Source organism: Amphibalanus amphitrite, unplaced genomic scaffold, assembly GCF_019059575.1.
Source record: "Amphibalanus amphitrite isolate SeventyFive unplaced genomic scaffold, NRLGWU_Aamphi_draft 000656F_arrow, whole genome shotgun sequence".
NCBI lineage: Eukaryota > Metazoa > Arthropoda > Thecostraca > Balanomorpha > Balanidae > Amphibalanus > Amphibalanus amphitrite.
In genome coordinates this window covers 136,998-164,937 of record NW_024882150.1, presented here as the reverse complement: position 1 = coordinate 164,937, position 27,940 = coordinate 136,998, and the positions used below count along the sequence as shown (strand labels likewise).

Genomic DNA, 27,940 nt, shown 5'->3' with positions numbered 1-27,940 from the left:
GCCACACCTTACAAGTGTCTCCAGCTGGCGGCGAGGCCATGAACTACATGCCATGGGCAGCGGCCATGTGAACGGGGCTAGCGTGACGTCATGCCCCTTAGCATGGCAATATCACGTGTTCCACGAAGATAAACAGGGTTGGGCGGTGACTGATATGGGATCTACGAAATGTGAATAACTGTATTCTTCCGTGGACATGAAGCAATGGAAAGCCCAAGCTAAAGGAGGTTTGGGCAGAAACTCGCTAGTTGGTGCCAGCGTTAATTTGATTGCCAAGTCGGTCAGGTTTCTATAATAAATGGGTTGCGTACAAAACTACGCATCGCAAATGTACGTCAGCAAGTGGACGTAGAACAAAATTACGCTCCTATCGCAAACGTTCGAACGGCAATAAGTGGGCACAGATTAAACTGTGTTAGGGTTACCCACTTAATCGCTTAGGCATCTACCTATACCTCTGAGGTTCTATATCTGTGTACGTGCTCTTGCCCACGTAGGTACCTACTCGGCAGTTGGCCCTACAATGAGTGCTTTTATCCTCAAACCATCGGAAAGTCATCATCGGGCCTCACTTCAAGTTAGCGACTGAGTAGAAAGGTTTCGCTTGCTTTGGTGACTGGATAGCAATGGAGCTTACCTACTGCTTTCTTTTGTTAGAGAGCTTTCAGTTTTTTTTTTTTTGCTACCGGTTGTGCCCATGAAGGTCAAAATCAAAGCAATCAAAATCCCAGAACATTTCCTTGAAGAGCACGATGTAAAAACTAGGCATCACTCGGCTCACCAATGAGCTAAGCCCATTGCTGATTTCAATCGGCCAATCCTTCGAACGGTAAGCATACCTCACACCATAACCATACTGGATGCCGTTCACCAACTCGATCCCTGCGGGTCGCGCCCCCGCGCCTCTCTCAGTCTCAAAAGCAAACACGTCCTCTGCCAACATAGCTGCAATAAAATTTATTATTCGATAAAGGCGCACGCAAGGACAGGACGCCCTTCCAATAAAAACGACTTGTCGGAACTCGAGTTGGAGCACGCTGACTAGCCTGTCCCTTCCGCGCGCCCGCACCCTCGCAGTCTGGCATGGTACAAACTCGACTTTGGACATAAATAACAGCGACTCGTAAATACAAAAGTTTCGCCACCTACAAAAGCGTGCCGCAACACCACCTAGGGCGGGCGGCACGACCCCGGAAAGTGCGCAGGGTTACCAGAGCATAAACAAGACATCGACAACAACCGATTTGCCGAGCGCACGGCCCACGCTCGCTGCGGTGCCTAAAACGACGCGACTTTGTACTTTGCGCCGGCGCGGCGCGGCGCCGAGCGCGCATTCATGACAAAATAAGCCTGAGAGGGGCGACGCGCGCGCGCGCGGGCGTGGGCGGGCGCTCTCGCCGGCGGCGGCGGCGGCGCCCAGATGAACATTACAGATGGTGTGAGAGAATGAGTGTCGTCGGGTGAGTGGTGATCACAGTTGGGGGTGGGCCGGGCCGGCGCTCGGCGCCGGCGCCAGTCAGCTCGGGTCAGCCTCGTGCAGATCAGCCAGCAGCTGACCAATTGTGCGCGACGACTCGGCGCTGCTGGCGGCGATGTTCAGCAGGTGGCTCTCGTGCGCGCGCAGCACCCTGCCGACGCGAGACACGGGCACACACGGTCAGACATGTCGGGAAAGAGCACAGGCACGGAGGTGCTCGGCACGGCAGGCGCGGGACATACACAGGCGAACGTCCTACCACTGAATTTAAGTCAACTCTCAACAGGCGGCCGATCGGACAGCAAGCTGAGAAAGAACTTAACTCTGCATATTTAGATGACGTATGACCTATCGCATCCATATTTCACAACCCTCCCCTTCCCTCCGTTTCGTCTCCCTCCTTTCGCTCACCTTCGGCCGTGCTGCGAGAAGACGGCTATGTTGCGCAGGATGAGCGCGGCCGTGAGCCGGATCGACTTTGTGACGGGGCCCTCCTTCTCGTCGGGCGGCGGCTTCACCTCGGAGAGCGCGTGCCGCCGGATGGCCTGCAGCGCCGCGTTGTTGGCGTAGCCAGGGTGCGGCGGCGGGGCGGACGGCGTCGGGATGTCCGTCTTGCCAGTGGCCTGCAGTTGTTCCCGTCGCCTCCGCATCAGCCGCAACATCTGTCGAGGGAGGGGAGGTGTAAAAAGGGTGCCAGGAAGAGTCGTGGTGAGCTGAGACAGGTGTTACTCCGCTAATAGCACGGAATATTGTTGGCTGATTAAACTCGAGTTGGGGTGTGCTCATCATACACATGACGATACAATGAGTCAAAGAGCCATTACGTCCACCGGAAAGACTTTTGAAGAAACCGAACAGTTGCCCTGACTACGGTGACATTTACGAGTGTGGAAGTCTTCTAGCAAAAGGCTATCAAAAAATATCATTTCATATTTCAGACTCCACTCTCAGAATGGGCACGGCTACGACACAGTCGTAGGTCCTGGGTTCCGTCCAGACCCTGTCCTCCCCGCCGAGCGCCGCGGCGTCTCACCTGTTCGGGACAGTGCCGGTCCTGAAGGTGGGTCATCATCGAGTACCGCTTGCGGATCATGCCGTCGCAGCGCTCCCACAGGCACGGGATGTCGGTGAGCTGCGGCGGACAGTGCGCCTCGATGGCGTGCTGGTAGACGGCGTAGGCCGTCGGGAAGCCGCGCAGACACCCGCGCCACTCGCACAGCAGGCCTGCCGGCAGCGGACGGTTCACCACGCTCTCGGGCGTCGGCGCCACGCTAGGCGCGCGCGCCACCGCCGGCGCCGACGGCGGGGCAGGCGGCGCCACCGGCTGCGAGGAGCGCACCACAGCCGGCGGCGGCACCGGAGCCGGAGCCGGCTGGTGCTGCGGGGCCGGCGCCGGCGGCCGCGCCGGCTGAGGACTGGCCGCCGGTCGGACGACCGCCGCCGCCGGCTGCGCGCTGACGATGGGCTGCGGCTGGCCGCGCAGGTGCTGCTGCGCCGCCCGTGAGCCGGTCACCACGGTACTGTTGACCACCTGGGTCTGTCCGCCGGCGCGGGTGACCTGCACCATCAGCTGCCCCTGGTGCGTCACTCCCGGCTGGGACACGTACACCTTCTGGTGCGGCGGCAGGAAGATGAGTGTGCGCGTGGCGGTGCCCTGCTGTTGCGGCGTCTGCGCCACCAGCACGGTCTGCGGCTGCCCCACGGCCGGCTGACCCACCACCACGTTGCCGGTGCCGGCACCCTGTACCATCACCTGCGCCTGGTGCTGGCCCAGCACAAGCTGGCCGGACGAGGTCATCATGAGCTGGCCCTGCGGCAGCAGCAGCTGCTGTCCCTGACTGACGTTGGCCGGCAGCTTCAGCACCATGTTGGCCATGCTCTGCGGCACCATGACTACCTGCTGGCCGCCGGCCGTCACCGCCGACTGGAGCGCCACCGGCTGGGCGCCCAGCTGCAGACGCTTGGCCTCTCCGCCTGCCACCCCCTCGGCCGGCCTCTTGAAGCCCTGCTGGCCGGCCGGCGGCTGCTGGGGCGGCGTCTGCGGCGCCGTGGCCGCCGGCGCCGGCGGAGGCGTGGGTGGCGCCGGCGGCGGCGGCGGGCTGGCCGGCGCCGGGTCGTCGTCGTCCATGGCTCCCAGGTCGTCCATCAGACCGGCCATATCCAGCGCCGAGGCGAGCAGATCGGTTCCGTTGCGTTTGGCGGGCGGCGCGCCGCCGTTGACGGCCCCGGACGGCTGTTCGTCGCCCTCGCCGCCGCCCGTTCCGTTGTTGTTGTTGACCAGCTCGAGGCCGCGGTCTCCGATGCGCAGCTCCTTGTCGATGCCGTTCACGGGCGCCACCTTGCGCTCCAGCAGGTCGGCCAGCAGGCCCTCTCCGCAGCCGGCGTTGCTGTTGCTGTTGGAGTTGGGCGGAGAAGGTTTGACGCCGTTGTGCACGGCCCCGTCGCCGGCGGCCGCCGGGTCCGACGGCGGTGGCGTCTGCTCCGTCGGCGGCTCGTTCTGTGTGGAGGGCGAGAGCGAGAGTGTTAAAGGGACTATCCCACCTTTAACATGGGGTTTGAGTTGAGATAGCCAAGTTTGCGGCGAGGTTCAGAAACCACTATCTATCTAGGTTGCAACCCCCGCGGCCTCTTGGTGTTGAAGAAATTCGTTCCCTTCATTTGAAAATGGGCCTTGCACAAGGCCCTATCTTCAACATGGAGCGACCGTTAGTGTGACGTCACCTCGTTTAGTCATTCTGATTTAAATGGGTTTGTTCGTTGAAAAATCGCTTAAAACTTGGTCTGAACTTTGTTGTGGTGCCTACAGAGTAAAAAGAATTAGCTTTATGACAGTAATGTGGCCTGGGGAGTGGGGAAGGAGGTAATTTTGGGCTGTGACAGTTTGTGTTTGGAATATGGGAAGCCTAAGATGTTTAATGAAAAATAAATGCCAGAACCGTGTTCCTGGTCCTCCAATCTATAAAGTCGGGCATAATTTAACTGGTTTTAACAAAATTCTAGAAGGTGGGATAGTCCCTTTAACGCTCCAATGGTGGCTACCCGCCACATCGACATAATTGGTGATCACTGAGCAAGAGATGCTAAATCATAAGCATCAGAGACAGAGGTCGTCACAAAGCCAAGAATTACGCGTCCTGGCATAAATTGTTCAGCTCAGACACGATAAAGAACTCTAAACCGTTGACCATCCATGCGAGCAGTCTCGATATGACTACTCTAAAACTGAGTATCAGCAGCCTATATCACGCGCACAGTGCCCTCACAGATGGCGTCACCGGTCACCCAGAAGTGTTACTCCCATCCATTGGCTTCCAACCCAGCTCCCATCTTACCTCACTGACGCCGTTCACTGCCAGTCGCTTGTTTTGCATGTTCCTGGCCACCTGATGGGAATAGGGACCAGCCGTCAGGACACCACAGTGAAACTAGACCAACTCAGACACTGTCTCCATCCAGGCTAGGAACTGGTCATCCTACCGGCGACACTATACTGCCGCATCCTTCGAGCTTCAGCTAATTCGTCATGACGGATTACTGTGACACATTTCGGAAAACTGCTCTGAAAGTGATAGTGAAAATCATTTGCAGTTTACACTCACGTGGGACCTATCTGTCGTAATTTCTGTCGGCGCTAAATTACAGTTGGATATATTCTATAGCAGCGTTCGCTCCATTGGTGTGTTATAGCACCCATCATTCAGAATTCAGAACGGAACCAACAGTTGACAGCAACTATTACAATGATAAAACAGAAAGCACTGATGTTCCTGAAGTTTCATAAGTATAAACCCATGTCCACAAATAATGCGGTAGAATGATCAGGGCCAAAACTCACGCGATTAAAAGGGTAAAATCACACTCATTCGGTTAGATGAACAGGCACTGTCAGTAGCTATTGATTAGTCTACAGCTGACCGGATGCTAGCCAGAAACACGTCTAAGGTCTGGTGATGACTGGTCAGTTTCACTTGGATGCACCAGGAAAATGCCTACATCACAGTAGAAAGCAGGCACAAGAAGCTAGCGACACTACGAGTGGTTAGTTGAAGCTGGACAGAACACTGTCAAACAAGGCACAATACGTCCAAGCGTCGTAAAGTCATCAGTTCAAAGGGTCCGGTTAGACGACCATACTGCGTCCAGCTCGGCTGCGGGACTGTCAGAAGAGGCTCAGGCGGTTAGTGATCCACTGCAGACTGGTTAGTGCCGCACCAGGGCGGACCGTGCCTCTCACCGTCACCAGCGGGCCCCAGCCGTCACCAGCTGCACTACCGCCACCACAAGCACCAACCGAGACACCCCGCGGGTCCGGGGAGGACTGGAGGAGTCCGGACACCAGCGGAATCATAGCGGGACTCTAGCACTAAGCGTGAGAATGTGATACCCGTGATACATATACCAGGAACCGGGACATCCTAGCCACCAGCAGCAGAGAAAGCGTGACTTGCTGGGACAACCCAAGCCACCTAGCGAATATCTGCAGGACGCGCCAGCCCCTGAAGCACCACCACCAAGACTGAACTGCTGAGACCTTGGAAGGCGAGCGGCGAGCGAGGTTGTGCCCTTCGGACCAGGGACGGGACTAGGGAACGGACCTGCGCCTGCGGCGTGGTAAAACAGCTCGGACTGAGGCCTCCCGCCGGCGACGATGACGACACTGTCACGCTGGTCGTCGGCGGCGGCGGCGAAGGCGCTACCTTGCTGGCTAGCAGCGACTTGATGAGCGAGCTGGAGGCGGACGGCGCCGGTCCGCCGCCGAGCAGCGCCTGCGAGAGGCGCGGGCTCGACGGAACCGCCTGTCGAGCGGTCACAGATGTGAGCGGGGTGATAGTCAGATACTGTACAGCGCTGTACAGGCGTACACCCTTCCTCCACCGACCCTCCCCGCGCGACACTCCCGCCCCAGCCGACCGACAGACCGGTCACCTACCTGACTAGACACGGGAGGCAGTTGCTCCTTGGCGCGCAGCACCTCGGGTCGCGGAGGCGCTGACAGCTGCGCCTTCAGTATGGATGACGTCACTGGAGCGGAGGACGCCAGTGGCGGCGGCGGCGGCGGCGGGGCGGCCGGCGCCGGCGCCGGCGCGGAGACCGGCGGGGGCGGCCGCGGCGCCGCCGCCACCGCCGTTGGCTGCTGTACCACGGTGGTGACGATTTGTAGCTTGGAGCGGATACCCTCGAAGTGGTACTCGGTCACGCCACTGGGTACTCGCCGGGCCACGGCCGTCACAGCCGAGCCGAACACCGACCTGACGCAAACGGAGGGGTGGGGGTTAGACGTCAGTCACCGACAGCACATGACATCGGCTGAACCAGCAGAGGCCAGAGCCGGACAGGCGGCGGATCGGCCCAGTTACCAGTGAGTTCTCCGATACGGGACATCGGGGCAGCCAGGAGTCTCCTAACGGACCACCGCTGCACAAAAATAGCTAATTTCCAAACATTTTTACACATCGACGACACGAAAGCAAAATAAATCCAAATGTAGCAGAGCCTATGACGTTTTCGTCACCAAGCCCAGCATTCACACGCAGCTAGACCTGTCGTGGTTAATCAATAAAACAGAACATAATACTGGTTGTAAAAAATATCAAGCCGAGCCGATCAGCCTCCCAAAAAGCTGGGAAGTGAGCCGACCCGCCAGTCACAGCCTAGCCGCCCAGCCGGCCGACCCAGCACTCACTTGACGCAGTTGGCGAACTCTCCCTGGGTGATGATGCCCTTCCAGTGCTGGGCGGCCGCCGAGGCGGTGTACTGTTTGTACAGCACGCCCTGCTCGATGCTCTGGCCGGCCGAGATCTCACACACCGTCTGCAGCCACTTCACTGTCCAGAGGGTGTTCTCGGTCGGCGCTCCCGTCAGGTGGGAGGTGGGACCCTCTGTGGGCACACGGCGAGAGGTAGGACGGTCAGCATTGGAGTATAGCATACAAGACACGATATATAATAGTTACACAGACAACAAATTGACCAACCGCACCGCATATCCAGATACAAACTGCAAAATGTAAAGTGCTATCGCAAAGCGCTGCTTCACATGCCTACGCGACCAGCCGGACGGTCAATACATGCATTTGGAAAAGAACACTAGGAAGGCCTTCGAAACGTTACTCACTGGGCAGGACGGTCGGCTGGGACGGCTGGATGAACGGCATCGGCACCTGGCGCACCGTGGTCGCCGGCGCCGGCGGCGGCGGAGGGGGTGGCGGCGCCGGCTGGATCGGCTGCTGGCCCGGCGTCGGCGCCGGCTGGATTCGTACGGCTCCAGGCGCCGGCTGAGGGGCGTGCTGAGCCGGCTGCTGCTGGGGCTGCTGCTGCTGCAGCACCTGCTGCGGCTGGCCGGGCTGCTGGACCAGCTGACCCGGCTGCTGAACTAGCTGACTGGACTGCTGGACCACCTGACCTGGCTGTTGTGCTGACAGGGCCGCCGGCGCCGCCGTCACAGGAGTTTGCATAACCTTCATCAGGATACAGGCGCGCGGTCCGTAGCTCTGCGCCTGTGGAGACACAGCCAGAAGTCAGGGCCGGCAGCCGACGGCACAGCAGTGACTACGGAGTCGAGGCGGCAGTCAAAGCAGCAAGATTCAGAGTGGCCGATTGAAGAGCTGTCAAACCTCTGAGAGCTCGCATTTACATGAGAAAAGCTGAGGTTTGAAAGTTGGCGACCACAAATGACTGCGATTCGTTTCATGTAACGTGTTCCCGTGAACTTTAGCAGCACTAACGGCCCGTCACCATTTTATGATTATTGAATCCCTCCAACCAGGATCCGACCACATTTATGGATTCGAGCTCTTAGGCTTAACAATTAGATTGCATGTTTTCTCTAACAACACTCGACGAACACGTTTAGACCTATGTGCATTTGATGCCTCTTCTACATTCCTCGATATACATAACCACATTTAGCTCACGTCCCCCGTAACACTTCTCCACTGGCTACCCCTGACGACTTATTACTCCTGTCTATCCCTTTTACTCACCTCAACAGTTACGATGGAGACGAGCATACTCCCTGACGACGCATTACTCCCCTGTCTATTCCCTTTTACTCACCTCCACAGTTACGAGGGAGACGAGCATGCTGACGGCTCCGGGCGCCCGCGCCACCGCCCGGCACGTGTCCTCGCCCAGCGAGGTCAGTCCCAGCAGACACTCGAGGCTGCTGATGAGTAGCAGGATGTCGTGCAGCGACAGGTAGGTGCACACGGTCTGCATAATGCGCGTGTCCAGCGCGGCCACCAGCGGCTCCTCGTTGCGCTCGTCCTGCGCCAGTTTGTTGAGCACCTCCAGGCTGGCGAGCACTACTGATCGATCGGCGTGCTGCACACCGCGCGCCACATAGTGCACCAGCAGCCGTCCCAGCCGGTCGGAGGCGGCGTCACGCAGTACCACGTCACCGGCGATGTTACCGAGCGTGTCCCGCGCACTGCTGCTCAGACTGCCCCAGCGGCAGTGGGCGCAGAGCAGCAGGAACCGCAGGCAGGCCGCGCTGGCCGCCATCACTGCCGCGTTCTCCGGCTCGAAGCTGAGACTGCGGAGCACCTGAGCCACCTGGAGCACCCGGTGACCGGTGCGCTCCAGCACACCCAGCTGGGTGCCCAGACAGAACAGGTCGTCCTCGTCCGTGGCTGCCGAGCCGGACGGGGAGGACAGAGCGGCCACCTCGGCCTCCAGCTCGGCGTCCGGCTCCTCCTCGCTCTCACTGTCGCTGAGGTGGTGCAGCTCGGCGCGGGCCGGCGAGAAGAGCAGCGCCGGGTCACGGCCGCCGGCCGGCCCGGTCTGCGGCCGCCGCTCAGGCGCGTAGTGCACCGACAGCAGCCGCAGCAGCTTCTTCTCAGAGAGACTGTCCCGCCAGAACGCCACCAGGTTCTGCCGCTTGGTGCGCGAGTAGTTCTCCAGCATATACTTTTGTGTGTACCCTGCGGGTGACGGCAAAATGTCAGTTTGGCTTTGTCACAAAAATGCGGTTTGTCAGTTTGGTTTGCCTATGCGAAGTAATGACATTATTGCAATGCTACTATATTTCATCAGTCGTAACGACAACTCTATGTTACATTCGTCACAACGACAATACTTATAATCCACCCTAACAATACACATTACACAGCCTGTATCCGAGCATTCTGGCACAAACCCAGCGTCTAGTCATCCCCCGTTCCACCAACTTCGGGGCCATAAATCTGTACCAAGGTCACCGCTGTGCATAAACCCGGCAGCCGAGCTCACTGCCGACTTCTGGCGCCGGACAGGTAAGACGGATGACCGACCCGGCCCGATCCCCTGCCCGACACCATTCCTAACCGCCCGCTGACCTGCCGGTAATGCACCCGCATTGAACATACCCCTCACTCATGACGCTTACCGTCTGTGAAAACACCGGCGTGAGCTAGGAGAGCTCCCAGCAGCCGGGGGTGCTTGTTGAGCCTCAGCTCGTGGCGTCCCTCGTTGCTGAGCAGGGTGCACAGGTTGATGGCGAAGTCCTGCTCGTTGGGTAGAGGTCCGAGTAGTGACAGCAGTAGCCGGTCGTACTCGGAAGGTTGACGTGGTGCGCTCATCCCCAGCGACTGACGGAGCGCGTCTGACGACGGGGGGGGGGGGGATCAGCGTCAGTGGGTAAGGAGGATGCTTGGGTTTTAGGGGCGCCTGAACTGCATCGGTCATTAGCATCCATAGCACTCTACTAAGAGGTCGGCAAAGACTGATAGCCGTCAGCGCGGACCGGACGGAGCGGAATAAAGTGGAAGGGGGATGGGGTCTTAGTTCTCGGCAACATCCGTCAATGGGTACAAACAAATGCACAACGCCAACGGACTCGGAAATATTCCATTACATAATATTCAATAAATATTCATGGAACAGGCATATCATATTCCAAATATTCTCTCCCTCGTCAGCGTGCTCACCTGACACGATGTGCTGTCCACTGTTGTACGTCATCGGCACGGCGTTGAGCGCGCGCACGTTGTGCCGTCGCGATGAACGCGACGTCGAGTCGTGCATGATCATCTCATCGTCGTGCCGGCCGTACAGCTCCTCGCCGTGGAAGTGCACCTTCTCGTAGTGGTCCAGATACCTGGTGGAGGCATAATGGGGGTTAGACAGGAATATGTGCGGCCTGTAAGTGATATCACAGGAACTGGCACGGCACAGCCTGAGATGAATCGAAGAGAAACTAGAAAGCATATTTGATGGGAACAGTGAGAAATGCAGTATGAACTGTGAAGTACGTGGGTGACGACGGGTATTTCAATGTAACGAGGAATCAACAAACCACTTGACTAATTTTGGAATTACCACGATTTGGAAGTTCTGTTTAAACACAGAAAGTCGTCTTAGTCAACCAGTAAACACAGTTGAAAGCCTGCAAACGACACAGCGGCTCTATTGACCCAGCGTTCCTTAGGTTCGCGTTGTGTACGTACACGTAACTCAGCAGAAACAACGGCGTAAATCCGGATATCAATTATTCATAGGACCAACATCCACGAAATTATACACCACCAGCCTCCACTGCGTACAATGGGTTCCAACAGAGTTCAAACGAAACCGGGTCTTTGGGTGAGACCACTCACACTGAAGTCTCGAAGCGTCACAGTAAACAGCAGTACGAAACCTTTTCAGGACCGAACCTATCACAGAATCAGGGTACCATTCTTTGCATTCCGTCTTGGCACGGTATCGGCCTGCCGGAGACAGCTCAGGTACCCTTCCAGGGACACATATGGCCGTCGCGGTGCCGTAAGGCTGCTCGGGAGCTCGGCGTAAAAACGTCGATACGGAAATGGTGTCGGGCGGTTCGTGTTGTGTCGTTGCGTGTCGCCACATCACCGCTCAGTGTCCAGCCATAGCAGCAGTCCCGCGGTGTTGCAGGCCCAAACAAACCGCGCGGCAGACACAAACACACCACCAGACAGACCACAAACATGGACAGACACAGCGGCCGACAGCGGGTACGCGAGTTACCTAAGTGTGGAACTACCCAGCGCCGAGCCGGCCGGATGACGTCACACCACGGCCAGTGCCGGCGCAGCGGCAGACTGGCCGAGATTGGCATGGTCTTAACTTGGCGAAGAGGCATCGGACGCCAAACTTCTGCTGCAGCTATTAATCACATTTCATGTGTTTCTTCCATGTGTATGAGCTATCGAGTCCTTCGAATACCTAATGTGTAGGTGAGCGTACCTGCATTTAGCAGTGTGTGCTATGCTATGTGGATGGGCACATCCGACAGTCGACACACTGCGCAATGGATTCCGATATTGCTTGGCTGATTCTGGCTTTGTGTCTTCGAACGAACCATTGAAAGGGAGGACGTCATTTTTAAAGGTTGTTAGTGCACTCAAACGTTTTAAGATAAGCAACTGCTGATTGAATTTCTGGCGAGGGTTGGTGGAACGCTCTGTTTACAAATGGGTATCTACCTACCTAGTACCTACCTGCAGTGGCAAATAACTGGGTCGCGGTCAATTAGGCATGATTCACGAAGTCCCTTATCTTTTATTAGACTTATTAAGCCCAATGTGCAGCATTTGCGTCTTTTCCCGTTGCATCGGGTAGCAAATGAGAAAATCTGCTCCTTATCCACAGCCCTCAATTCAAGAAACCGTCCTTTTCCTTATCGCATCATTCCAGAACATAATTTTCAAACATGGGTATCTTCCCCACAAAAAAAAACTGAAGCAGTTTCCTTCGGCTCCAATGCGCCGCTCGCCCAGGGAGACGGAAGTGTTATATTATCGGCGGTCCAGTCTGCATTCTGCAGCACACTCAAACTTGGCGGACCCCCAGCGCACGACTGAACGATTCGTATTGTTGTGAGTGACTGTGACAATTCACGTGGTTTCGGAATAATTAACAGGCGGTGCAGCCCAGTGCCTCTTACAATGAATTGCAGTGGCGAATGCACTATTGCGGAGAAGAAATGGATTGAGCAGATGCCCAACCTCGCTGTATTGTCAACTAAACATTAGGTACGCTTTACATTTTAATCAGGCAATCATGGAAACAAACGACTTGCGAGTTGCGACCCTTCCGCCTTACACTCGGCAGAATGCCCCTGAGTCGGCTAAACTACACTGCATCTCTTCAAACCCTAAGTATTTTACAATTTACCACTCAGCTATGCAACAGGCTTATAATTCACTGCTGAAGTCTCAACCCCTTTTTCCCTATCATCTTTTTGGCACCGTCAATCGCCATCTGCGCTGCCCACTGTCCAGCAAATAATCCGGCCGTCTCCAGTTCTCTGGCAGGGGCTTCCAAACTCAAGCGAACTCGCCGAAATTTCGCCATTCAATGCGCAGGATCTGTACAATTGAGTTTGAGAGCCTCTTGGTTGCCTCGGCGCGCCTGCGCTGCGCCGTTGGTCCGGCCAAGTACGCGAGTGACGTCATGCTATAAGCGTCATCCCCCGACCAAAGTCACCAATCAGAGCCCTAGAATCGACTTGTAGTTCCACACTTAGGTAACTCGCAGCGGGTACACGGGGGGAGGCAGACAGGCACGCGGGACAAACACGAGCTTCAGACACAAACACCGACCTGGGGCGGTCCATAATGCTTTCACAACTGTCCGTCTATTCAACCCTTCCCAATGCCCATCGCCGCTCTCCACCGTCCGATGGGTCCCAGTCTCCACCAATCTGTTTGTCCCATCCCGTCCGCGAGTTACCTAAGTGTGGAACTACAAGTCGATTCTAGGGCTCTGATTGGTGACTTTGGTCGGGGGCACTGGCCGTGGTGTGACGTCATCCGGCCGGCTCGGCGCTGGGTAGTTCCACACTTAGGTAACTCGCATCCCGTCCATCAGCCCCTCCCCTGTTTCGAGCAGTCCCTTCTTTCCATCCATCAGCCCTTTTCCCTCCCCACAGCTCTGCCGACGGCTTCCAGCGTCTCCACCAGTGTTTGTTCCGTCAATTCCACCGCACCGGTCTGCCGCTAATGACCAGACATCACGCCAGAAATGGCTGCACGGCGCTGGAGCTGCCCTACGGCGACAGTGTACCCGCGGCGGCAGAGGCAGTGCACCAGCCTCACCCACCCCGACCCGGCATACAAGTCCGGTGCATGGTACGGGATGCCCTCTGGACGAACATGTCGGAAACACGGCTGCCGGTGGTGAAATGAATGGGCCGACCGGCCCAGAACCGGTACGAATGATACCGAATGGGGTAACGAGCTGACCACAGGAGCAGGCCGATCTAGGAGGGTGCGGACGCTGGTGCCGCGGTCGGGGGACGGATAATGGCGAATAGGTGCCGCTCAACTCATATACGAGCTGAAATGAGGCTCGTCCAGCCTAGGCTGGGTATTGTACAACAGTGCAGCGCAGTCCAAACAACATGTAAATTATTGTCAATGTCGATGCAGAGTACCATCTTCATACCGACACCGCATCACCCTTCCATTCCAGCACTGGAGAGTACGCATGAAGCAACAGGCTGTATTCAGATATCATGCCGGTCAGCCTAAAAACATACACCATCCAAATGCCCCCGTCCCAACCGTACCCAACGACTGACTCATCGCAGTCTGCTGTTCAGCATGGCACCGCACCACAGCTACACGAGACATCAGAGCCTGATCCACGTGACCGTCAGCCGACCAGACGGCCCCTGCCTCCCCTCCCCAGGCGCGGCCGGCGCTCGGCCGACCTGTTGGACCGGCCGGCCGGCCGGCGCCGTGTCTGGTGATCGGTCTCGGGCACCGGCCGGCCGCGGACCCATCACGCCGGGCCGTGCCGAGTCATGTGGAGCACAGCCGGACCCGGCCGGCTGGCCGACGCCTGCACGCTCCGCCGGCCGGCCTATTGATCGCGCCGCGTGTGCCGAGCGGCGCTGCAGGTGCGCCCGCCCGCCCGCCGGTCGGTCGGCCGGCTGCATACCCAGCCCGCCCGGTAACCGCCGCGCCGCCGCCGCCGCTATCAGCAACTCATCGGGCGCTCATCACCGGCCGGCCGCCGCCAGCTGACCAGCCGGGTTCGCGCGCCACTAGGGTCCGAGCGCGCCAAAACCGAGCGGCCGGCCGGCCGGCGCGCGCCGGTCGCCGGCCCGCCCGCCGCGGAAGACGGACAAGGTCGTCGTCGCCGGAGTCAGGAGCGGAGAATGCGGCGGAGCGCGGATGGTCGGTCTGTGACGCGCGACCGTCCACCGCCGCCACTGCGCAGTGGAAATGGAAAACCCCGCCGGTTGGGGACGCCGCGACGCGGTCGGTCATCATCTGAGATATTGTCAGATACCGATGCGGATGAGCCTCTGGCATGTCGTACCAAGGCGTGCCAGAGCCCAGCGCGGACGGACCGCACATGACGGGAAACGGGCCGAGCTTGGAACAGATGCGGGCCGACCGGGCTGACCCCGCGGCCTAGCCAGCTGACGCTCGTGAGGCGGGCGAGGGTAGGGTGAGCGTGAGACTGCCACCACTTCCGGTGTGATCATCGCCGAGCGTGCCGCCCCCAGCCCTGTGCGTGCGACATGTTGCGCCCAGCGGAGGCCGCCGGCCGCCGGCCCACACCCGGGTCTCGGTCATTCAGCCCGGGCCGTCCGGCAGCTGATGGACGGCAGAGGCGCCGCCCGTGACTCCGACCGCCGCCGCCGGCGCGTTCCAACGTCCGACATTGGCCGTCGGAGGCGTGTCGACGGTACGCCGCCGCCACACACACGCCGCTACTACGTCCCGACGGCGGGCGGTACGGCAGTGCGTCCGGCGCGCCCCCAGCGCCGCTCCGCCGCCGGCCGGCCGCCGCAGACACACCGCTAAAATTAGACGCCGCCAACGCCGCCGGCCGGCCGAATCAATACGCGGCTGGCGGCGGCGCGCGGCCGGCCCGCCGGCAGCGGGCGCTATCGATTTGAGCCGGGCCGCCCGGCGGCCGGCAGAGGCGGCGCCAGGCTCCTGCCCTCCCTCCCGGCCGGACCGCCGCCGTGCCGACCGACTGGATGGTACGGCGGCGTGCCGCAAACAAAAACAATGCGCTCGGCGGCGGCGGCGGCGGCGGCGGCGGCGGCGGTGATCGGCGTCACAGTCATGGGACGCCGTGTCATGACTTCACGGCCCGCTGGCCGAGCGTACCGGAGCAAGGAGGGAGAAAAGTGTCCAGACACGAAACTCTGCCCGGCACCAAGCCTGGGAGGGTATGCACAGGAGTCGCGGACGATGTTCTTATTCGGACGTGCCCGACAAAGCTGCGAACCTGCCACGCTTCCTTCGCGGTGTGGCTGAGCCGCAGAGGCGGATCGAGAACTCCTAACCGGGAGGGCAGGAATGGTGGCACGGTCGTGCAGCTGCAGACATCCCACATTGACACGACGGTACGAGTCCGTGGATACAAATCCAATAACCTATTTTAGCAGGCTCGGCAAAACGAGCCAGCAAATCAACTGAAAAACAGTTGAGACAGCCTGCTGAGCCAGCAATCGACCGGGCACGACCATTTCGGGTGGCCGAAGTCTGCTGAGGAGCGAGTTGAGAACCCCTGGGCGGCGCCGCGGTGTGGTGGCCGCGTGGGAACTGTGGTTCACAATGTTCGCGTCCATAAACACAATCCTCCGAACGCGACCGGGCGCTCGGGCACGGCGCGCCAGACTGCTCCGGTCAGCAGATCAGGGAGGGGGAGGGGAAGGCAGCGATCCCAATCGCGCGACCGGTACCAACACCGCGTCACCGTGCAGAACTGGGGCTGGGAGCAGATCCCGCAGCAACCACGCGCTTACAGATGCCAGCGGATGATCGAATGGACACATCGGCGCCCGGACCAAGTTCACGGAAAGTCGTGTGGGACTTCATCTCCGGCCAACGATTCTGAGAACTCCGACCCCTGGGTCCCGGGGCTCAGCTCCACAGAGGCTCGCCCGAACCTGTGGCGGTCGGTGGACGAACAGCGGCTCCCCACTGTCAGATGGGGCCGACGATAGGCACGTAAACTGGCCTTAACCGCCCGCGCTGAGCAGGTAAGGTCGGCCTGGGCCGGGCCGGGCAGCGGCCCGCCTCGTGGCCGCCTGAATGTCAATGAGGTGCTCAGACCGCGTGGTCGGTCGGCCTGCGCGGCGGTCCGCGCTAGGGCTGATAATCCCGGGACTTTTTGGCAATCCCGGGATCCCGGGATTTTAGAAATGCAATCCCGGGATATCCCGGGATCCCGGGATTGAGCAGTTTTTATTTTAACCTGTCTACAAAGCAGAATTTTCTTGCAATATCGTATGTATATGGCGCATCCTTACCATCATAAACACAATACCAGGCATACACCTTCACCCCGAACAAATATAAGAGCATGAATGACATTGATAATTGTATTTCTTGTTTATATTTCGAGTCAGGATACAGTAGACGTGCCTACGGATTGTGGTCGTCTGACCAGCAGCATGTCCTGGTCACATTCACTTGTTACGGTAGTAGCACTTGAGGAAGCAAAGTGCATCAACGACTTCGTCGCCGAGACTCGACCGCACTTTTGTGACGATATTCCCGACAGTGGAAAACACTCGTTCCGATTCAACGCTCGTAGGAACTATGCCCTTCAGCCAGTTGTAGGACAGCGCTACCATGCCTGTCCTTCCTGAGATAGGTAAATTTTCCAATTCTTTCCTTATGGCCTTCGTCATCATCAAAGAAGATTGCGAAAAGTTAATCCCAGACGGGCATGAACTGGTGCCTTGCTCTGGAGCTCTAACCTCATCTAGAGCTTGTTGAAGCATCGACTGAAGAGACGGCGCTGATTCAGGATCATCAGCGTCCATCACTTCTGTATCTACACCTACTTCGGTATCATGCATCTGTTCTCCCAATCTTTCCATCATGTGGACAACTAAGTCCTGTGCTTCCTTGCGAGAGGCACTAGGAAAAATATCTTTCCAGTCTCTGTCTGCCGACATTTTGTTATGGAGCGATTGTAGGACTTTAGCCGCACGTGACCGTCTCTGTCGGATGCGCTGTTTCAACGCATCAGACAGTTTACATGCAATCCTTCGCCGGACACGTTTTGCGGCGTCTCTCCGGATCGGGATGGTCCAGCAACACTCATACCACCATGCTTGCTCCTGAGGTGGACGTGAAGTCCTTTGGTGGAACCTCCAGATATTTTCAGTACCTTTTTACAATGACGACACTTTGCTGTATGGCCATCTTGACTTCTTAGATAATGTTCCCACACCGCACTGCCTTTAAATTCAGCAAAATCCGACATTTTGGCAAAGTTAGCTATAGCTTATCACAAAGGCACGTTAATTATTCACTAACGGTAACCATGCCCAGGGCGCCCGGCCAGCCTCATGGATCGTCCAGCCACGGGGCACTGACAGTAACTGAGCCACCAGACGTGCTCCCACAGTCACACAGAAAAGACGGCCGACCTCCTCCCACTCGATGGACTCGAATTCGATAGTCGGCATAGTATGTCATCGTGCAAAATGATCTGTTAAACCGAGTACGCGAGGGACGTCGCGGGGAGCGAGATATGAGCCGAGAGAGAGCTCGTCTCTCGCCACATTGTGAAGGCTGAGACGGTGTGAAACAATGTCAATTAGGTATATATGTAACCAATACTTGTGCATAACGACTTTGCACGGCGTAAGTAAGATCTTTGGACATAAAACTGCACTGTAATGCGTTGTTACTCACTTGACTTTTTTTACATACCTACTATCAGCTACACTTTATGAACGATGTTTCTGTACGGAAAATATCGGGATCCCGAAATCCCGATGCTTCTAATCCCGGGATTCGGGATTAATACAATCCCGGGATCCCGGGATCCCGATCCCGGGATTATCAGCCCTAGTCCGCGCGGCGCACCGCGGGTCATGACCGCCCACCGCCCGGCCCGGCGCGGCGCGGCGCGGCACGGCGGCTCCGCGGCGTCTGTTCCGCACCTTCCATCCCGTACCCGACCCAACTTCTCACTCACCTCAGGTAGATCTGTTTGAGAGCCAGGCCGACGTTGACGCAGGCCATAGGCATGCCGAACAGAGGTGCCAGGGTGTCCCACTCGTTGTAGTCGTTCACCTGGAACGGAAACCAGCCGTCAGACAGGCGGAACGGGACCGCGGAACGGCGGCACAGCAGTGGAAAGACACACGGCTGGACCGCAGACCAGCAGTACAGCGCGGCGGCCGTCATGACGCGGTGCAGGTCACACGGCCGGACGGAAGACCATGTGCATTGTGCAATGTTGGAACGTTTGACGTTCAGCCCTGACTAGGTATGCCTCCATCCATTGCACAATGAACAAGTCAAAAGAATATTGCGAGAACAAATGTAAGCTAAAATGATGGCTGCCTTGGTAAAGATAAAAATTTGTTTCTGATCTCAAAAGGATCATCGTCAGCACAGCTGAAAACAGATGGAGCTAGGATGCTTCGAACTGGACAAATATCGTGCCCAATAAGACAAACAAAGCTTTTGACCACATATTACAATAATCAAAGGAGCTACAATCGTCAGGCACTGTGCTCCCGCCTTATCAACATCATCGGACAAGGCAGGGTTATAGAGTACGTTCACAGGCACATGCTCAGTCACAGTCGGGGGCAGAACACGTCCGATCACCACAGATCACCCTAGCCAGCACACGGTACGCCATGCATCACACACAGCTGGCGTTCTGGGAGGTTAATTTGACCTTGGAAAAGCACAGACGCTTCCCTTGCTGGTCGGTCTAGACCTAACCGTTAGTCGGATATACATACATTTTTAGGGAGGCTCGTGCTGGACATTTTCAGTGCCGTATGGAGGCGACAAGTCACGAAAGGATCGACACATTCTGGAATTAATCGGCATAAGACAGCAACTTGGCAGGATTTGCCGCCAGCCGTTCGGTAAAAACCCGACTTTGTTCGGTCTGAGCCGCCGTTAGCTGTGCTCATGGAATGGACTGTGGCGTGTGCTGGTGCCTGACAGGATTACCGTGGAGCAATGTTAGACCGTGAATTTGAAAGCACCCGTGCCGGTAGAGGATTCCTCCGATATTACATTTTTACTTTTTAGTACCACGCCATTTCAGACACCTATTACAGACTTCCCCGTTGTGTAGCATAGGAGGCAAGAAGATCATCTGTAACTATAGTTCGTTTTTCTTAAGTTTGCCCTTCACTGTAAACGTCTTTTTGAACATAGCACGAGAATTGCTAGCTGAATTACTGAGAAAACTGGTTGGCGCACATTGATTTGACCAGATTTCACAGACGATCAATTTCATCAAATATATTTACTATTTCACAGACTCGTAGCTCGTATTTGCCAATACCTACAGCCCCACAGGGATAGACGACTTTTCAGGAATTATGTCTGAACTAATAAATAAATTGCACGGCGCTTAACATAACGTTAAATCGTCGGTGTTCAAAACTTATTTTTGAAAATATTATTCATATCTACAATACAATGTGCGTTAACCAGTTTTCTCAGTAATTCAGCTAGCGATTCTCGTGCTTTGTTCAAAAAGACGTTTACAGTGAAGGGCAAACTTAAGAAAAACGAACTATAGCTCGGTTTATTTCCAGATAACACTTACTATATTTAAGAACATATCCTGATCGCTGCGACAACTGCGGTATCATCCAGCCGCAACGCACTGAAGCAGGACGTGCAACTGAGCGCGCATAACGCCCATGTGTTACAGGTAGCCATAACCAGTCCTGGTAACTACAGGCCCTCCGTAGCCCACCGTGCACTGTTTACACTGCGGCGCGGTCCAACGACCGAGCTGACGTCTCAGAGTCGCGTGGTAGTAGATAACACGGCCAGACTTCAACGGAAGAGCGGCTATCTCCTCCGCACTGCCCTCTTCACCTATCACACGACGCGTAAAACCGATCGGGCGCCGCGGCGGCCAACGGTCAGCGAGTCAAATACCCGGTGGCAGCGCCGGCAGAGGCGTTATCTGGGCGCCCGTACACGCGTACATACGCTCCGTACACACCTCTGCCGGTTACCTATCAGGATGGAATATCACTATGACTGGCCTGACGACAGTGCACTCCAACTCTCAGAGCGCCTCAGTCTTCAGAGGCTACTACACCACGTACCAGACAGAACCTGGCACCAAGCGCCAAAGCCGGCTGGCCAGATTTTGGCACCAGCCTCCTCAAAGGGGGAGGGACGCTGGCACTCTGCCGGTGACTGGCGCTGCTTATGCGGATGCAATGATGGATGGATGGATGTTTGGTGCTTTATCCTTCAATTAATTCGAGCATACGTGTAGGAACTATTCCATCAGCGGTTATTGTTCTATAACCAAGACAAAAAAAGTGTACCTCACACTTCACGGAACTATTCGGGATTGGTACAAACTGGTTAATGGAAGGATTGACGACGTCCACATCAGAGACCTGTGATCAAACGAAAACAGGCTGGCTGATTATAGCGGATGAACGATCAAACAGGATATTGTGCAGTCGCCGACCCATCAAAGAGCACGGACCAGAACCAGAGCTATAACTAAATTAATGGATCGTTAAGCGACACTATAGCGGGCACATACGGCCTCAACTTCTAAATCTGTTGACTCCGTGTTGGCCGCGTGCACACTGCACAATGCCGTCACTCATACAATTGCAGCCATTGAGTACAGACTTGTTCGAAGTGCACAGGTCTCCGGACCCGTCTTGACAAGATGGTAAATTCCACCGGGACGAGGTCTCGCACCACGCACGCGGCCAAGTTTGGACAGAGCACTCTGCGGCTCGATCACGTCATCACGGGCCTCAGCCACGTCGCGGATCACAGGTTTGTTTAGTTCGGGCGCTGACGACTGTAACCAGCCGAGCTCGTAACCCCACGTCGAGATAATGACCTTTGCAGTCCGGCGCTCTGGTCGTCTCTGAACGAGCTCAGGAAGAAGCATGCTACCTCTGTCGGCCATAGTTCATATTCGACTTCGATCAGCAATCGCATCGGCAAGCTTACATATCCAAAATTCTGATAAGAAACAAGTTAAAATCACCAAACTTAGCAAGAAAACAAATTTCGAAATACCAAACTTAGCACTCCGGCTGACAAAAGGAGAACTGAAATATTTCTAAGAAACCACTTGCCCTGAAAGCATGCACTGTGCCATTGCTAAGCGCTGTTTCCACGTCATCATGTTCCGATTTTACGAGCGCCCGGACTGAGTAGGCCATCGGCGCTCGTCAAACGGTGGATTAAAACATTCCAAGAAAATTCCAACCACGTGCTGGTCGCTTACTGCGTAGAATGGCAACTGCCACTGAGCAAGGAACTTCATTGAGCTGCGAGAAGAAAAAGTGCTCTGAAGGCGACGACTGATGTGATTTGAAGAGCGCTCGTAGTTGAAAATTGAACGAATTTTATGCTCGCGGCCTGTAACACCGAGACAGATCGGGAACATTAAAAACGATTGGGGCTCGTGTAGAAAACAAGCCTTCACGATGGACGGCCCTTCACTTGGTGTTTCGAAAAGCCGGGCGAGTTTGAACACAATGTGTTGTTAAGTGAAGCTGTTGTTCCAATGACGAAGTTGTTAAGTGTGTCCTAAGTAATATATGACCAAGCGTGAAATCTCGAAAATCTTGGACTAATCAGATACTTGACGATGCGCTTGTGAAAAAATTGTTGTCTGTTGATCAATGCTGTTGACGGTAATCTATTTTACGGCTATTTCGACTGCAAGCTCACTTCGAAAACATGTTCCCGCCCTGCGCCCGCTATTTTCCGCCGCCGGCCGGCCGATTTTCGGCAATGCCGCGCCTTTCGGCGGCGGTGGGCGCCGTCGGGTGCGTGGCGGCGGCCGGGAGCCGGGGACCGGGAGTCGAGTCCGGCCGGGACCTGCCGCGGCCGCTGCCCAGCCCGGCCGGCGGCCGAGTGAGCGCGCGCGCAGGGGCCCGCCAGTGCCGCCGGCCGGCCAGCGGCGGGGCCCGAGCGCGCGCTCTCGCCGTCCGCGCCGCCGCCGCCGCTCTCAATGGTGGGCGGCCGGCAGCGGGCCGAGTGTGTGTCGTCGGCCGGCGGCCGGCCGGTCAGCTGTTCGGGGACTCCCCGGCCGACTCAGGGCCAGGGTCCCGCGCGCGCGGCCGCTCAGGTGGGCGGCGCCGACACCACGTGGTGGCAGCGGCCGCCGCCGCCGCCGCCGCCACCGCCCAGACTGCCGCCCGCCGCTGCACCGGCCCGCCGGGGCGCACCGCACGTGCACCGGCGCCGGGCGCCACGCGCCGGGGTCTACTAACTACCAATGCACTCAATATAGCATTACCTTGCCTCCATCGCTTCCATCAAAACGCACTACAGCGTAAAAATGTCCAGGTACCCCTTCAACCAAGATTACGCTGCAATTGCAGGATCATATCACATCATCATTGCAACCATGACATCATCAGAGTTCCCATCTACTAATCAGCCCCATGAACTTCCATGCTTTTACTCAGGATGACACGGAAAGGGCCCCGAGAGGGGTCACGAGGTCATGCCCCATAAGCACTGAGACTGAGTTAATCCGGCGCTTTAGGGCGCTTCGACTGCAAAGGTCATTTTGCGTGCGAGTTCATTCCTAAAAAAAAAACTCATACATGAACTAGCGGGTTTATTTGACACCAGATTCACCTCCCCCAACCCAACAGCGATCAACACCGCCTCCCTTCTGTCTCCGCTCAACAATTTCTAGCCCAAAAAAAATGTCTCTTAGCGGGCTCTAAATGACTCGCTTTGTGGCAAGGGAACTTCAAACCCCCGTTATCTCGAGAAGCTACCAAACGTCAGCAACTTTTAGGTCCCTGTTTTTAAATCTAATGTGAGGGAGGGGATGAAGGGGGTGCGATTGAAGAGGCCAAAACAAGCAATCCTATTTATTTCACTTGCAAAACGTTAGATCGTTGTTAAGTAGCGCCTTGTAAACGTCAAAGCAACATAACCACTTGCCAATAATTTCGTGTCCTAAAATTCAGACCATTGAGCCCACTGACAGTCAAAATTTTTGAAACATTCTGTACTTAAGTCCTCGTACTAATGAACCGATTCTGACGGAACACACGTAACTCGACACGTGATCTCCTTGCCTCTGTCTGACATAGGGGCCCTTTCGTATGCATTTCGAAAAAAAAAATCCAGGACGAATTCAAATGGGAAACGCCAGAACTTGTACTAAAACTTGAAAGTGACCTATAGCCGCTCCTGTTGCACTTTTTTAATAGTGCACACCATCCGAGAAGCGATGAAAGTTAGCATGAAATTGCCACATGTTCATCAATGTTCACCGCAATGCCGACAAAAGGCACCAGAGCTTTTATCAGAGGAGGTAATGTGCTGAGCGCCATCTAGCGGTGAGCACCTGTCTTTTATGTTACAGGGTCTTGGTGCTGTAAGTATTTATTTCTTTATCTTAACCTGCGCCGGGCCGGTGCTCTGAGATTCCGCGCCGGGCCGGGGGGTGTCTGAACACCCCCCCCCCCCCATTCTAACTCGGCTCCTGGGCCACGTAGCGACACGCGGTAAGCGGCAATCGAAAGAACGTCCAAAATAAGGACGAAAACACTTCGGTCATTTTTTGGGTCAGGTCAAAGGTCAGGTCACCAGAGGTCACCAAAGGTAAAATGTTGACTATTTCAACATTTTGGAAACTGCCAACGGCTATCTCGGGAACCGATAGAGCTACAGTGCCGCGGAAAAGCGCATTTGATAGCCCTTTTACAGACCTTTCTGATTGATGTTCTCAGATTTGACCTCAGGTCAACGGTTTAGCCTCCAGAGGGCAAAAACTCCAAAAATAGCCGTTTTACGAAAAACGTTTTTTCGGCAATAACTTTTGACTCAAAGGAGCCATGACATTTTTTTTGCCAGCATCGTGTTCCTCTCGTCGAAACACGTCGAATGAACTATAATTTGACATTGAAGGGTCAACTTGAAAATTTGACCTCAGGTCAAGGTCATGACCTGACCATGTTGCATATCAGTCGATCCGCAACGTCGAGCCGAACACATCTAAGGTGTTTTCAGCGCTCTAGGACGCCTCTATCAGAAGTTATTAGCGAAAAACTGTTAGACTCTGTTCGTGACCTGAGATGACCTCGGGGACATAACGAGGGGGTCAGAGTTGCCATTTTCTGGTTCAATGTGTCACTTTTACCTATATCTCGATGTTTGAGAGTGTCTAGAATGGCGTTCGTGCAAAACAGACGCTTTTCAATTTTCTCCCATTGACTTATAATGGAGAGGCCGCAAAATTGACCTGACCTTAGGTCACCAATATCAAAATTCCGAGATATACATTTTATAGATAGTGTTGCTCTAATCAATCGCTGCAAGTTTCAAGGCAATCGTTCAGTCGGTGTAGCTATGACGAGCATTCTTAATTTTTCTGAGGTGAGGTCACTTGGCGTGACCTGGTGACCTGACCTAAGGTGACCTGGGTCTGAAATTTTCCCAACATGTGCGGAAAAGATGCACAAACAGGTGTGCCAAAACCGTTTTTGAGATATCTGCGAAAAACCGCAGGGGGGGTGGTCAAACACCCCCCCCCCGCGCCCGGCGCGGGTTTAATCGGTCATGTGATGATGATGATGATTTGGAGTGACAGGGCGCACCAGCTGCGAGGCTATATCGCGCCCATTTCTTATTTGACTTCCTCAGTGTCGGGCGTTAAAAATCACCTGAAGGCCGGAGGCCGCAATAAACGAAAAGAGACGAGAAGAGTCTAGCAAAGAGGACTCGTCACCTAAGACTGCTCTCAAAGAAAGCTGGGCTCCGCGCAGGCCCAGAAACTTGAGCCGCTCAGCTTCCAGTCTCGGACACTCCAGAAAAACGTGTCGGACGGAAAGTCTGTCGCCACATCTCGCACAAACAGGTCTTGGGCCGACGCCAATAAGGTGTCCATGGGTACCGAAAGTGTGCCCTGTGCGAAGCCGACAGAGGATAACCTCCTCTCGACGCGACTTGCGCGACGCAGACAACCAGGTTGCCAAACCCGGTTTGATAATCGGTCATGTGAGCCTGCGGATGATTCAATGAATGAACTAAACCTAAACTAAACCAAATATTTCTAGAGCACTTCGGCGAGGCGGCTTATTGAAGAGGAAGGCCTACAGGATTATTTTGACCCATTTCATGATCAAAATTACCAAATAATTTTCAGAATCCTCATTCGTCACAACCACAACAGCCACTACAGCTACAATTATAGCCCTGATTGACCTAGAGCTTCGCGAAAAAAAAAGTTTGGAAATAGCCGAGAATAGGCGTTGACGTCGAATCGCCTTCCTGACCGAACATAGTCTCGAGAATAGTTAAGAGTCGAAGGGTAAAATTGATTAGCACGAGAGAACTGAAAGTTTCCCGATCTCCGCCGCTTTTCACGCACATTATTCATGAAAACAGGGGTGAATCCTATCGCCCAAGGCAGCATCTGTACAATGTTACCTGGGCGCTGTTTGGTCGCTCTTTTTTTCCGTAGGGTGGCAGCCTGCTGTTGTTTCTTGGATTCTCATTGGTCAAATTCACGTCTGTGCGGTTGACCAGCGAGAGGCTCAGAAGCGCAAGCAATGAACAATGAACATCCTTATATGGGAAAACCGGCAGAATGCTGATATAAAACGGCGACCAAACAGCGATTCGAGGAGCTCATGGATTTCCACGCCCTGCGCGGGGTTGAACTCCTCCCCCTCCCCTCTAACTCGGCTCTCGGGTCACGTAGCGACACGCGGTAGGCGGCATTCGAAAGAGCGATGATTAAAATGCTAGTTTCAATTCCTATGAAATACTTCATGAATTCAGCTCGGTCAGCAAGTCACTTTCAATTCATTAAAATGCACCATCACACTCCACCAGAATCCCACTAAAAATTGCAGCAAATACCTACACCATCTTGCAATCAAAGATGCCCAGATATCAGACTTTGTAGGTGCTCATTGTTGTAAGTTTGTAACAACACACCGATTTTTTTTTTTTACATCACAAAATTACTTAGGTACATTAACACACATGCTTTTAACCAAATGGATGCTTAAAATCTATCTTATTTAGATCTAAAGGATAAATGAGTGAGAAAAACAATAAGTTACTTTGCTCCAATGTGTATGCTCACTGCTCAGCATATCCACATATAGGACCACAGAAAACTGCAACTGAAAAGTAAATGAGATAGCTATGTCCTTCATTATCAATGGTACTTTTAATGCCACTGGATGCACTAACCTTCTCCCATCCTCCACGGGTTGTAACCAGCACATAGAGCAGGTAGAGGTCAACATCTGTGCCGCCTATCTTCGGTGTGCGTTGGAATGCAGTCCTGAAACACAGGGGAACGGCTACATTAGCGATGTGAGACAATGCACAGCAATACACAGCCCATGGCCACAACACCATACCACCACAACTAAAAATTCCTTAAAAGAACTGGGCAGACTAAAAACTAAATTTTGCAACTCCAGGAATAAATCATGACCATTCACCAACATATAAATCCATTAAAAAAGATTGAATGATCCTTTACTAATTCCCTATCAAGGCTGTGAAAAAAATGAACTCAAATTGGGTTTCAAGGGACAGGACGTTGTAATTTAGAGGCCATGGCCACCAAATGCATCAAACTTAATAAATAATATAATTCAATCATAGTGACATGGACTAGGTATCAAGGCAACATCCTATAAAGCACAGCTATTTTAAAATGCATTGAAACTTACCCTCTCCCTCCATGAAATCCTTTCAAATCAGAGAGGAAGGCATCTGCTTCCTTCCTGTACACAGCAGGATCTTTGTTTAGAAGTTGGGCCATGTTAAAAAGTCTGATATCACGCAGACATTGCAAATCGAATATTATCCGTTAAAGAATCCCATCGAAGTCTTCAAAGACGAAATATGACGCCAGTCTCTGACGCGTCCAATTTCGCCTCAGCCCAGTCTGCGGCGAATGGCGGCTTGTCAGTCCAAGCCTCGCGAGTCCGCGACGCCCTTCACCAACCGCTTGTCATCGTACACTCCGTCCACTTAGGCCACCGCCAGAACGTCCAGTCCTCGATCTCTCACGGCCGCCTCCGACGCTGCCGCGTAACGATCCACGTCCACACTCCACAGACGGCAACCGCGCGACCGCGCACCACCGACCGGAATCCCTTGTTTCTACGTCAGCCAAAATGGCGGCCGCCGAGGCGGCGACCCTGGCGCTAAAATTACCGACGCTCTAAAATCAATCCGACAAAATTTTTCACGCTGATGCGAAATGTTTGAAATATGAATATTTTTGCTAAAACTCTCCCCCACCCCGCCAACTTCTTGCACGCGCTTTTTTGCCCCCGGGCAGCAACTTCAGCGCATACGACCGGCGAGGTCAATATCGATAATAGTGTCAGTTGAAAAGTAACGCAAAGTATGTTAATATTTTTCAAGCAGTCAGGTGTGGTTGATATAAGTATTGAAAGAGTCACATATACAAAACATGTTAAAGTATTTGTTCCCTTAAAATCGTCACCACCTGTCCAAGACACCACACGCTAGAGCCGATCAAATTCTCAACGCCGCAGAAT

At 55.0% G+C, this 27,940-nt stretch overlaps 1 protein-coding gene across 2 annotated transcripts; it reads right to left on the bottom strand.

The window, feature by feature from the left end:
- Nucleotides 1–934: 934 nt before the first annotated feature.
- Nucleotides 935–27,694, bottom strand: LOC122364094 (AT-rich interactive domain-containing protein 2-like). Of its 2 annotated transcripts, XM_043334164.1 has the most exons (14): nucleotides 27,101–27,694; nucleotides 26,610–26,703; nucleotides 18,382–18,479; nucleotides 10,383–10,552; nucleotides 9,842–10,057; nucleotides 8,533–9,398; nucleotides 7,592–7,973; nucleotides 7,161–7,356; nucleotides 6,408–6,726; nucleotides 6,073–6,273; nucleotides 4,810–4,860; nucleotides 2,511–3,974; nucleotides 1,889–2,139; nucleotides 935–1,628 (listed from the first exon to the last, which is right to left on the bottom strand). In XM_043334164.1, the coding sequence occupies exons 1-14, from the start codon at nucleotides 27,190–27,192 to the stop codon at nucleotides 1,517–1,519; spliced, it is 4,512 nt and encodes a 1,503-aa protein (XP_043190099.1). In that variant the 5' UTR covers nucleotides 27,193–27,694; the 3' UTR covers nucleotides 935–1,516. The 2 variants fall into 2 exon arrangements, with proteins under 2 accessions (XP_043190099.1, XP_043190100.1); XM_043334165.1 differs by lacking the exon at nucleotides 6,073–6,273.
- Nucleotides 27,695–27,940: the final 246 nt, after the last annotated feature.

Coding starts and splice junctions, on each gene's coding strand:
- LOC122364094 (XM_043334164.1), bottom strand. CDS start 27,192: ATGGCCCAACTTCTAAACAAAGATCCTGCTGTGTACAGGAAGGAAGCA. Junction 10,058..10,382: donor TGGACAGCACATCGTGTCAG/GTGAGCACGCTG, acceptor CCCCGTCGTCAG/ACGCGCTCCGTCAGTCGCTG. Junction 6,274..6,407: donor TGCCTCCCGTGTCTAGTCAG/GTAGGTGACCGG, acceptor ACCGCTCGACAG/GCGGTTCCGTCGAGCCCGCG.